The sequence below is a fragment of the Tarenaya hassleriana genome, unplaced genomic scaffold, assembly GCF_000463585.1.
Source record: "Tarenaya hassleriana unplaced genomic scaffold, ASM46358v1 Cleome1, whole genome shotgun sequence".
Taxonomy (NCBI): Eukaryota; Viridiplantae; Streptophyta; class Magnoliopsida; order Brassicales; family Cleomaceae; genus Tarenaya; species Tarenaya hassleriana.
The window spans coordinates 7,672,384-7,683,858 of record NW_010960187.1 but is presented as its reverse complement, the minus strand read 5'-3'; the positions used below and the strand labels follow the sequence as shown (position 1 = coordinate 7,683,858).

The 11,475-nt window shown below is 38.7% G+C and overlaps 2 protein-coding genes, 1 non-coding gene and 1 pseudogene across 6 annotated transcripts in view; 2 read left to right on the top strand and 2 right to left on the bottom strand.

The window, feature by feature from the left end:
• The window catches only part of LOC104818027 (lysine-specific demethylase 5C), a 12,650-nt gene extending 6,823 nt beyond the window's left edge, over positions 1–5,827 (bottom strand). For 2 of the 3 annotated variants that reach the window (XM_010547484.2, XM_010547469.2), the window contains exons 1-14: positions 5,592–5,726; positions 4,109–5,491; positions 3,698–3,755; positions 3,385–3,507; positions 3,173–3,230; positions 2,889–3,025; positions 2,182–2,343; positions 2,014–2,100; positions 1,649–1,834; positions 1,228–1,380; positions 958–1,140; positions 798–863; positions 552–647; positions 4–52 (exon numbers count right to left, since the gene is read on the bottom strand). In XM_010547484.2, coding sequence (XP_010545786.1) covers positions 4–52; positions 552–647; positions 798–863; positions 958–1,140; positions 1,228–1,380; positions 1,649–1,834; positions 2,014–2,100; positions 2,182–2,343; positions 2,889–3,025; positions 3,173–3,230; positions 3,385–3,507; positions 3,698–3,755; positions 4,109–5,445 — 2,695 coding nt within the window. In that variant the 5' untranslated portion in view covers positions 5,446–5,491; positions 5,592–5,726. Of the gene's footprint in view, positions 1–3; positions 53–551; positions 648–797; positions 864–957; positions 1,141–1,227; positions 1,381–1,648; positions 1,835–2,013; positions 2,101–2,181; positions 2,344–2,888; positions 3,026–3,172; positions 3,231–3,384; positions 3,508–3,697; positions 3,756–4,108; positions 5,492–5,591; positions 5,727–5,793 lie in introns of those variants that run through there. The other variant, XM_010547477.2, reaches the window with a different exon arrangement.
• Positions 5,828–6,431: 604 nt separating this feature from the next.
• TRNAC-GCA lies at positions 6,432–6,503 on the bottom strand. The gene has a single exon. It is a non-coding gene; the product is annotated as a tRNA-Cys (tRNA).
• A 503-nt stretch (positions 6,504–7,006) lies between these two features.
• On the top strand, positions 7,007–7,838 carry LOC104818018 (annotated as a pseudogene).
• A 202-nt stretch (positions 7,839–8,040) lies between these two features.
• On the top strand, positions 8,041–10,569 carry LOC104818007. 2 transcript variants are annotated; one of them, XM_010547439.1, is made up of 3 exons: positions 8,041–8,400; positions 8,556–9,937; positions 10,029–10,569. In XM_010547439.1, the coding sequence occupies exons 2-3, from the start codon at positions 8,636–8,638 to the stop codon at positions 10,416–10,418; spliced, it is 1,692 nt and encodes a 563-aa protein (XP_010545741.1). In that variant the 5' UTR covers positions 8,041–8,400; positions 8,556–8,635; the 3' UTR covers positions 10,419–10,569. The 2 variants fall into 2 exon arrangements, with proteins under 2 accessions (XP_010545741.1, XP_010545747.1); XM_010547445.1 differs by having other exon boundaries at positions 10,024–10,378.
• Positions 10,570–11,475: the final 906 nt, after the last annotated feature.

Genomic DNA, 11,475 nt, shown 5'->3' with positions numbered 1-11,475 from the left:
TTCCTGCTGGTTGCGTATTTGTGAGGTATTTTCTTGCCCTCTCAACACACATCTAAGGACCCATGAGAGAAAGAGATTGTCGTTAAAGTGCATGAAAAGAAAGAACAGGGAAACAATCAAAACCGTGTAGCAAAAACAGAGGATTTGACCATATTGATAAGCTGAAACCACCAAGCAAAATATAGATAGATTTCTTTTTCATAATGTAGTAACTGACTCTTAGAACTCCATGGATATTCCAGTTCCTAATGGGGATATTTAAAAGAGAATTTTCAAACCAACAAGAATCTAAGAGCAAATATCAACATATTTTCATAAGCAAGCACGTGGATAAAAACATGAGGTTATGTAACTACAGTACACATCCATTGTTACATCCTACGTTTTTTTTAATTAACAGAGTTTGTGAATTTAAGCAATATAAAGAATATCCACCTATTTGAGTTCACTACAAACATTTAAAGAAGATAAAAGTATAACAGAAGAAAAACCTGCTGCAAATAAGTCAGCACACAGAGAAGAAGAAAACATGCATCAGAACCATGGCCTACCTTGGAGAATGAGATTTTATGCGACAAGATCTCGCATTTTCTTTGATAGATTGGTGAACTGGAGACTTTTGAATGCAATAATTCCAGCTGGAAGATCTAGAATAAAAACCAGAATAAACCGACACAAATCAGAAGATAAAACTTGAACTATTCATAAAGTATTGGCAGATTTATCAGTCATCCAACCAGAATGATGTTTCCCTCGAAAATATGAATGGAAGTGTGAAGTGTTGTTTAGTGACATACTGTAGGACAAGTTGACAGAGTAAAATCGATTTCCTGAGATATTTTTCTGGCCTCTTCTGCATAATCCTACATGGAAACACATAAGAAAGACATAAAAATAATGGTAACAAGAAGGATTTATTCTCAAGGAAAACTGAAACACCTCATGAACATGGTTAACCTTTAATTTAAGATGACAAGGATGAATGCAAGGAGTAGGATTAACGCCCAGTAACTCATCAACATACTCCAATAGCATTTTCTCTGAATCATGGTGGAGTCTGTATTCAATTTTTGAAAGACAGTCTGTAACAGCTTCAGCCCATTCCTTTGCTTCCATCAAACTTTTTGCAACATCTCGTACCTGTATGACATCAATAGAAAAGGTTTTTTCCAGAGTCTACCCAAAGAGTCAAAAGCAAAACACTTCCTACTGAAATTTAAAACTTACACGGTCCATCTCTGATCCAGCCCAAAGAAATTGTTCAGCTTCCTCCAACAGGGTAGCAAATTCAACACTAGAAAAGGCATCTTGGAGAACCTTACAAGCTCGAACAAGCCACTCTTCAGCTAGTTGTCCCTGTGTACGATGTCCCTGTTCCGCCTGCTAGCATCAGGAAAGATACAAATCATCCATTACCACCTCTGGCCCATATAACCATGCACCACAGATGAAAATAGAGCGACAGTTGAATAAATATCAATGCAAAAAAGTTACTATCAATACTCATTTACAAATATATTTAAATACAAAGGTCAGTGTGGCACATAGAAAAAATGCTGTCACTACTAGAAAATACAACAAAGAGTACACCTACACAGAAGTACAGAACAATGTTCAGAAATGGTACTACGGCAAACCATTACTTTACCTTTTTGTTGAAAGCAACTGATCGATTGGCACCTGGATTCTGCTCCTGCGAATTTTTCTTATTACCTTCTTGTGTTTCCAAGCCAGATTTTCCAACTGCTTGGACCAGCCCATGCAATTGTGCTAGGGTATAACGATAGACAAGACGCAACTTCCTTGGTTCACATTCACAAAGGTGCTTCCAGTGCTGCATTAAAGAATAAACATAAACATTCAAAAGCCATAAACAAGAGGCTTAAAAAAAAAACACATTTATAATGTAATGCAACTATGGCACACATGTCAACAACCATCAGCATTTCCTGTACTAGTAATCTAACCTTCCTATAGATATGTCTGTCCAAGAATTTGGATTCAGATATTTACCTCCAAGCATGCAGAAGCAGATGGCCTGCAACAGCAGATGACTGCAGAAAGATGAAGAAGCTGCTTGCAGATGATGCATGTTGGATCCTACAAATATCATCATAAGTTCTCAAATCAGGGCATTATTTTACACAGGCTAGAACCAAAGAGTGGGGGTAAATGATTTACCTCTTCAGTGCCCACATATTCAGGACATTTGCGAGGAGACATGGGAGAAGATCTCAAAATACCACTTCTCTGGAGCCGCTCTCTCCAGTTTTTCTCCTTGGTATACATTCTCAGCAATTCTTTCTTCAAATGTGTTGACACTTTGATATTATAATCGCCTTGCTGCAGAAGATAACCAAATCAAATAAGTAGCAAAAGTATCCACATTTAGCATACATTGTTTCACTAGTAATCCAAGGTAGATATTTTCTTACAATGGTTTATTCCACAACATCCAATAAAATTTCAAATCGTGTCTCTTCAAGTATATATGTTTGCAAATTGCATTATTCAGTCTGATCAAGGGTCGTGACACTATCATACTAGTCAGTTCAGAAAACTATAGTTTAGTTTCTTCCATCATAAGGAAAAAGAAAGAGCGGTAATCAATTAAAAGAAACAAAGTCCATAAGCAGAAGTTGCCAGCTTGGAGTACCGGCCTCGAGCGATTGCAACAACTTGATATGACCATTTGACACAGACAGAGAATGAAATAAGCATGTATATTCCATTCTCTAAAGTTTGTATGAAAGAAGTTCCATAGCGTATAAAAACTGCAAAATATCTTGACATGAGCTATGCATGCATGCATCATACAGTTCAGCTGCTTGATATGAGCTAATAAACATTTTAGTTCTTGCTCGGTAAACCAGCAGTCAATCGTATACCTTAGCTACCACACATAGAAGCTCCTCATGAGATATAACTGCAACTTTCCGGTACAGCTTATACAGCTCCGCCCCAAACCCACCATGAGGTAACCAATCAGCAGGGGCAAAATTGACAGCCTCTGCGCAATTTAAACCTGGAAGAACAACATAGACTAGTAATTCTGTAAACAAGTGATGATTATGCACTGAAGTCCATCGAACTTGGCAAGGAATTTGTTCGAACGCATTGAGACATGAGTAGTTCACATAACTGTGCATAACTTGCATTAGAGTTAGCATACCAAAATTGAATCCTGCATGATAGGATCTTGGGAATGTGATGACGAAATTTCCAGGCTCCTAAAAGTGAGTAAAAGCAGAGGGACATGGTTGGAAGCGATAAACGAGTTTTGGAAAGAGTTGCAACAAAATTCATAAATAACTTCCAAACTTCTCACAGTAGTACGAACAATAAAAAAAATTCATGCATTAACTATATCCTGGTATGTCAAACCTGTAGTACAGTGTATACTGGAACTCTATTTTCTTGCAAAACAGTCGGACTCAACAAGGTAACCAACTGAAATAGCAGGTCTGGCTGAGCGTCAAAAAGATCGGGAAGGGTTTTCCGCATGACCTACAAAAAAAACCAGACCATGAGAACACGATACAATTGCTTCTGGAAATAACTATGTGTACATATGATGCCAAAAAACCTTATTCCTAATTTAAAATAAGAACTTCGACAGACTGTGAAGAACCTGCCAGAAATTACCGATACAAATCGCAGAGATTTATACCCCTCTGAAGAGTAAAAATGAACTAACCTTTTCAAATGCACTAGCTTCATTGCCTGGGACACTGTACCAACATTTTGCTTCTCCCCTGATGTGTGAATCAAAATGAAGCTGGTAATAGCATCTCTCGAGATAAAAGGTACAAATAACATACATAAATTAATAACTACAAAGTACTGGCCCTAAGACAGTACTTGATGACCATATACAGCCTTATCGAATTTCCTGAGTTTCCTAGAAATATGACAGTGACATAGGAAGATCCTATTGTATAAAATTTGTTCTCATATAAAAATGTCACTTTTTGTCAGAAAGATCTTATTGCTTGGACCATCAAAACATAAGACAAGTAGAAGAGGAAGACTGAGAGTTCCAAGAATCAAAATAAAGCAAATCTCTATATGCTTCATAACGATGGCACATTACAGTAGAGGTACATACCAGTGTAGGTAATTCACAGAGTAAAAGCAATGATCCTCAAAATGCCAACAAAAAGAAGAGAAGAGCATTCCAACGTACAACCAAGGCACAGTGACACCATTGATATTAGAATGAATTGCCTGAAGCATTGATCCTTTTGACTTAGGCAAGTTATTAAGATTCCAGGGGCTTCCACAGTATTCATTCCATATCTCTGCCTCAACTGTCTCAGGTTTTTGGTCATTGTTACGAGGAAAACCACTTCCATAAAGAGAAGTATCCAAGTCATTACCATACAAAACTTTCACCTCATTAGCTGACCCATCTACTATCTCCCAAAACTTCTTCTCTATCTGCATCCTGGACACAGACCCTGAACCAAACCACTTCCTTTTGGCACGATCAGCAATGCGCTTAAAATCTTTGAGCAGTAAGCATTTACCAGGCACAAACCCAAAACTGTCTTCATCTGAGTTTAAGCACTCGAGGCAATACCAATTCCCAGGTGGAATTTGATTCAGTGGTGGTGAGAGACAATAAATATGCCAACCCTTGTTACACCTATCACACAAGAGCATTAGATCCCCATGCAATCCACTTTTACATTGTTCACATGCTTGATCAAGGTCCTCTTCAACTTCTGACTTACAGAGCTTCACTTTTTCTACATCACCATTTTTTTTATTCCTCTTTGAGATAGGAAACTCAAATCCATGCCGAACCCTCTCAGCACCATGCACTCCCTTTTTGCAGCCCTTCACAGCATCTTTGTCCAATCGGTTGTGATAATTCTCATACTCGTACAAATGCTCTTTGTACAACCGACATAGAACATGCTTAGCACACTCCGAAATCTTTTCCCCAGAACCCAGGAATTGGAAAACTTTAGCCCACTTTTTCCCTTTGATAACCTTATCATAACCTCCAAACCTCTTCACAGCATTGAACAGCTTACACAAATCCAACTCCTCTCCGACGAAAATCACCTTCTTCTTGAGCTTCTTACCTAAATGCTCTTCCAAAAATCTATTATACTCCAACTCAAATGTCTTCGGATCACATGAAGCAGGACGAGCCTGCAAACGATGAATCTCTTGGGTTTTCGTAGGGAACCTAAAAGATTCCAAGTTCAACGCAAACGGAGGCTTCCAACTCTCTGGCGGAACAATTTTGCAAATCCCATACAACTCAGCTTCTGGTCTGATCTTGTCTATATAATCTAATGGCTCCTTGAATTCCTCTTCAGTGGGATAGTAAACCGGGCCAGACGGCAAATTCAGCGACCCATTCGACGGCGATAGACTAAGTTTCTGATCCAATACTCTCTTCTCCACTGCCCTAACTCTACCTTTTCCCATCGCCAACACCTTCACTAAAACTACAATCGCAATACATACATAAAACCTACAAACACGACCTTAAATCCGTTCAAAGAAGGCCAATATCGAAACCCTAGACAAAAACGAGAGCGGAAGGAAAATGAATTGTAGGGTTTAGCAAATACCTTGAGTTCTGAGTAGAAGAAACAGAGCTCACATACTTGCAGTTGCAGTTGCAGAGGAGCAAGAATTTTCTTCAAGACGCATTTGGCTATGGATGAAAAAAGAGTAAAAAGTCGTTAGATATATATAGATATCTATATCTATATATATGTATGAACCCCTGATGAATTTACGAAACTGGGTTCTGGATAATAGAGGAATTACAAAACATGACGAAACGCCTTTTCTCGTCGCGCCTGTCGGACGAGGACTTGGTGCCGGTCTAAATATCTATGGTCAGAATAACTACGTGACGTTTATACTAATTAAGAACGCACTGCGTGTAGGTTCGTTCGGCCCAAATTTTGACCCAAATGTTTATGGGTCGACAATTTTGGCCCAAATGTTTTTGTTCCCCAAGTCTAATACTATAATAGAACCTGCATCGCATGCACGGATTATCAAATAACATATGGTTTTTTTGTTGAAACAAATAACATATGGTTACTTACACCATTGTACTTATGTACAGGAATAAATTATAAAAAGGGGCATGAGTATGATTTCGATGGAGACATACATATATATTTAAGAAATATATATTATATATGAGTGAGTAATACTAATTTTATAAATATTCAAATGCATAAGTTCTCAAGCATCCGTTATTTTTTGAAATTGAAAGTATTTTATGTTTATCTAGCTTTTACCAGATCATAGTTCGTGCATATCTTTTCATTGCTCCAGTTGCTTATTATAAATTTATAATCGTTAATCAGCTTGCCTTCATTTCCAAAATAGTAAAGGACTTTATCAAAAAAAAATAACAACAAAGGAACATATGAAAATTCTAAAAAAATATAAGGGCCCAACCGGGTTCGAACCGGTGACCTCTTGATCTGCAGTCAAATGCTCTACCACTGAGCTATGGACTTATTAGAACGCTTTTAAAGTTAATTGAAATCCATTAATCCAATCACCTTTTCCACGGGAGATTTTCAGATGACGGAAAAGAAGGAAAAAGAGGAGGTCCGAAGCTTGGTAACGCTCCATTGGGATTTCAAAATTCGATCTCGGTGAAGTCTGTGCTGAGGCCATGAACAATTGAAGAATCTGGCATTTTTTTATTACCGTCGGAGATGCTTCGATTCCCTGTCCATGCCGTCCTTGTTAAGTACGGGTTCGGAACGAGGTCATGATTTGGATTTTGGGTCATGATCGATTAGCAAAGGTTACTTGGAAGAATTTTAGATCTTGCAGATTGAGGATGTTGCGTCTTTTTTTCCTGGAGTTTAAAGAGTAGCCTTGTAGAAATTGACCATCTTCTCTGGCTTTTTGACTCTAAGTGATCAGCTTTTTCGGCGGATTGTCTGATCTTCACCTTTCAGTTCAGGACATTGATTCTTTCATTTTGTTGACTTTTGATCAGCAAACTCAAATGGGTCATCTTCCTGAAACGTATGTGTAATGTATCGGCTATCAAGTTTCAATCGAAGAGCAAGAGGAAATTTCCGCTGTGTGGATGAACGAACTGATTGTTCTTAGTGACGTACTCGCGTTTTTCTGCCAGTTATCACATTACTATTCCATGGGTTGCCGCTCTCTGCATACAGGAGGAGTGTTTCTATAAATAGTATACGAGTTTTTGGTCAACTGAATTGTGCATCATTAAAGGTTTTGTTGCAGGTGTGAGACCAATCTTCAACCTGGCGACGATTCCACTGTGAGAATCTGAGGAGAAAACATCAGCTAAGAAGCATGTCAGAAATCAATCTAATGCCTGTTTGACACTGTATAACGTTATTTACAACTGCCTCTTCTGTTCTCAGACAGGAACTGCAAAGGGTCATGAGAAAGAGATCTGCCCATCCGAGCCGAAAAGAGCTGTTTCCATGTCGGGAAACCGCGAAAAGACATACCTCATGACACCTGCTTTCATAAGGAAAATGATGCAGGAAACCACAAGTAACATGCCCTCTTCACCTGAGAGAACAGGGAAGGATAACATGGAGACGTAGTAGAAGAAAATTTCTCAAGAGCGGGAAACCAGCCTGACAAAACTGTTGGTGGATTACCTAAGGGGAGGAGAAAATCATGGACCAGCCTTAAGGAAATCACTGAGCAAGAGAAAGCTCTTCACTTGAAGATACCCTTCTTTTGTGATATACATTGAGATCTGAGTTCCCTTATGTTCCCTCTGTTTCTGACTATGCTTTTCTTCAAAAAGGCTACTGTTTCATAGTTTTTATACCATGAAACTTTGAACTTTCCTCTCTCTCTCTCTCTCTAAAACAGTGTTTTTCTTCTTCTGCATTTACTATGCAGTGATGCTCTTCTTCTGGCTATTCTTCTTTTCTTTGCTTTTAGAAATTACTATGATTGCATCTTTTCTTTTTCGTTTTTTCGTTTCCTTCAAGGCCACTTCTCAGAATCATCGATTGGTCTTTGATTGTTTCTTTTAGCTCACACTTTCCAAGGTTGGCTTAGAATGCAAGTGATGTAAAGTTTATCACTTTCCAATCATTTTGTGTTAGCTTTTGTCTCTTGCTTTCATTACAACACCAAACATCTGATTCCTATGTTACTTGGGTCTTTAGATCCTCGGTTATATTGTAGCTGAATGATTGACTTCTCCGTGATGATTTGTAACTCGTTGGCTTTGCTTTTTCATCTGCAATTCTGGATTTCTGCTGCGGGGAAACTAATGTTATGGTGTCTGAATCTGCAGTCTTGATGATCTGTGACTGTTTTCTCAAGAAGTTGTGGACAGATTGAGATTTGCTCATATCCTCTTTTGCACCTCAACTTCAGCATTATCCGATCAAACCTCGTGTAAGTGATATGCCATGCCGTTTTCTTTTTGCTCGTGATCTTTATCCATGGTGCTTTTCAGTGTTTCTTAGCTTCTCTTCTGCACTATGATCCAAATCTCCTTTGGTCTTTCTCCAATCTTCAGTCCATTGAACAAGTTTTTCGTATTAATGCAGGTGTTGTCGAGGCTTCTGCTGATACTTGAACTCGTTGATGGGAATAGAGATTCGTTGATGTTATCTCATCGAAAGCAGAGATGATGGCTCAGAGTTCTGAAAATGTTCTTCCCACTCTTCGCGATTTTTTCAATGCTGAAAAGACCGTGCATTCTCGACGGATCTGCAGAGATGATTTCCCCGGGGAAACGGAAGGATTTACAGAAATTCCTTTCTATCAAGCTCTCGGTTCCTCATGCAAAAAAGTTCCTCCAAGATCTTCCAAGCCAGCAAATACTGTAAAAGAGAAACGAGGTTTCTCGTATCAGAGCAGAGAAAAAATTTCTACAGCTTCTGGTGGTTCTTTTGGGATCGGGTTGAACTCCAAAGGGAGACAACAACAATTAGCTCAACCTTTAGGTACAGACAGAAACATGGAACCAAGGTTGCAGAAGTCATATTCTGCTAGAGTTGGGTTTCCGTTTCTGTCTTCTTCAACAGAAAGCGACAGATCATCATCTTCAAATGCAAGCTCAACAAATTGGATTAGCCGAATCAAGAAAATGGCTAATCCATTTGCAAATCTTCATTCTCGGCGGAATCCTTCAATGCCTCCCTCAGGTGATATCAAGGTCAGTGGTGGAGAAATGCTGTCAAGGAACAAGATCTCGAGAAAATATTCACCAGTGCATCTGCATGCCCATCTCACTTTGGAATATGAACTCGGAATGCCTGTTTTCAAGTTCTCGCTGGACCGCCCGGATGATGTTTACGTTGCCAATGCATGGAGGGATGATAATAACGTCTCTCAGTTTGTCTATTTGTTTCATAGCATTGGTGGAAGAAGGAACAGATATGTCAATGAACAAAGATCGAAGTTTTCAGGTTTAGAATCAGCAATGATCGGACAGATGCATGTTTCCACTCGGATTTGCTTAGATTCAGACCCGGAGGAAATCCCTCTGAAACCAGCCATGACAGAGTTCGTGTTGTGTGACATCGCACATGCCCTGAGAAGCCGCCATGAACAAGAGAAGCTGACACGGAATGACAGTTTCAGACAAGGCCGAGGGGCGGATTGTTCGAATGAATCGAACCCATGGCCGGTCTCCGATTTACATCCAGGCCTTGAGATTGCAGCCATTGTCATTCAGGACCAGTCTTCGAGTGATGAAAGCTTCGGAAACGTGAAAAACTATAGACTTTCCAGACGAGAAGTGAAAGTAATCGTTCCTACCGGAAACCATGGCCTACCCAACACCGAAAACTCTTGTCCTTTACCGATACTGCAGAGGTGGAGATCTGGGGGAGGCTGTGATTGCAGCGGATGGGACATGGGTTGTGACCTTTTCGTTCTTGAATCTTCCGGCAACAATCCCAACTTCTTGGAACTTTTCATCCAGGTGAGATTTTATTTTCGTGGTAAGTTTAACATACTGTGAGTCATTTTGTTTCTGGATACCAGATGTGTGAATTACTGCAAATGCAGGGTAGGAAGGAGAACACAGCGGCAATGACAATGGCGTTGGTCGGAGAAGGAGAGTACGAGGTAGATTTCCACGCAAAGCTCTCATCTTTACAAGCGTTCTCCGTCTGTGTTGCCATTTTGCACAGAGCTCAAGTCTCGGCAACAATGGCGGCGTTCTCCAGATGCACTTCACTGAGAGAGCTTATCGACATGGAACCTCAGGAGATCCCTCCTTCCTTCATCCCCAACCTGACGTTTTCTCCCATCTCCCGGGTTTAGATTCTTCACAAGTAATCTCTCTCCCTCTCTCTCTCTCTATACATGTGTATATATGCATACCCAGAAGGCCTTCAATGGAGGAATCTACATCACAGTTCAAGAAGATTATGGCCTTTGAGAAAGTATATAGGCTTTAGCTGCACCGCCATTGGTTGTACCCGTTACTATATGAAGCGCTCCTCTATTATAATAAAAAAAAAAGTAGATTTATTTAAAAACCACGAAAAAAATAATTAGTTGCTAATTTTTCCCTTTCTTCTTAATAAAAGTTGCCAGAAACATTAATTTTTATATAATGATGTTTACTTATATCTATAAAAAAAATAAACCGCAAATTTTTATATTTTTAAGGCTTTAATGATTTTAAAAATTTCAGAACATGGGTATTTATGTTTTTTCGAACGACTAACATCATTTCTATACTTAGTGTATTATAACGTGAAAATATTTCCAATTTGATATACAATTTACAAATCAGTTAATTGTGCATTGATATATGTCATTGTAGTACTAGTCCTTGCCTAAACCGGCCCGGTTAAGAATATAATGGGCCAAATAACCGGTTTGGTCTCTGGATCAGGATCCGGGCCAGCTTAGCCCAGCTACTCGGCCCCGTCGTGTAATCAATCATGCCCTAGTGGTTATATGTATTTTCATGTTTTATACATTAAGCTTTTAGATGTTGTAGTGCTTGATGTTTAGGGTTATTTGCTAATTCGAAAATTTTGATTTAAATCATAGTAACCAAAATAAAACACGTTCAAATTTGAATCCATATGATTATGGATAAATTTCAAGAAACAAAAGTGGGAATGTGAATCCATATCACAATGGACAGATTTCAAGAAACAATGTGTAAATAAAAAAGTTCATAAATTGCATAAAAAAAAATAATTCTTTCTATTTGATATGAATTTTGAGATGAAGATTTGGAAAATAATTTAATTTTTTTTAAGGGCTTTTATGATATTTTTTTGCTAGGGGTGTGTGGGGGCTTATTTTTATTTGTCGATGTTTAAATGCATGTCTGATATTTTTATTATTTGTGTTGTCAATATTTTAATGTCTTATATGGTCCACAGGACCACATAATTTATAACGAATCTTGTTAGTATTTATATGCATTAATTGGACCGATCGCCTGTATAAAGTAAAACTAATTATTCCACTCCTCTGGTTTTGGAATGAGTTTTT

Coding starts and splice junctions, on each gene's coding strand:
- LOC104818007 (XM_010547439.1), top strand. CDS start 8,636: ATGATGGCTCAGAGTTCTGAAAATGTTCTTCCCACTCTTCGCGATTTT. Junction 9,938..10,028: donor TCTTGGAACTTTTCATCCAG/GTGAGATTTTAT, acceptor AATGCAGGGTAG/GAAGGAGAACACAGCGGCAA.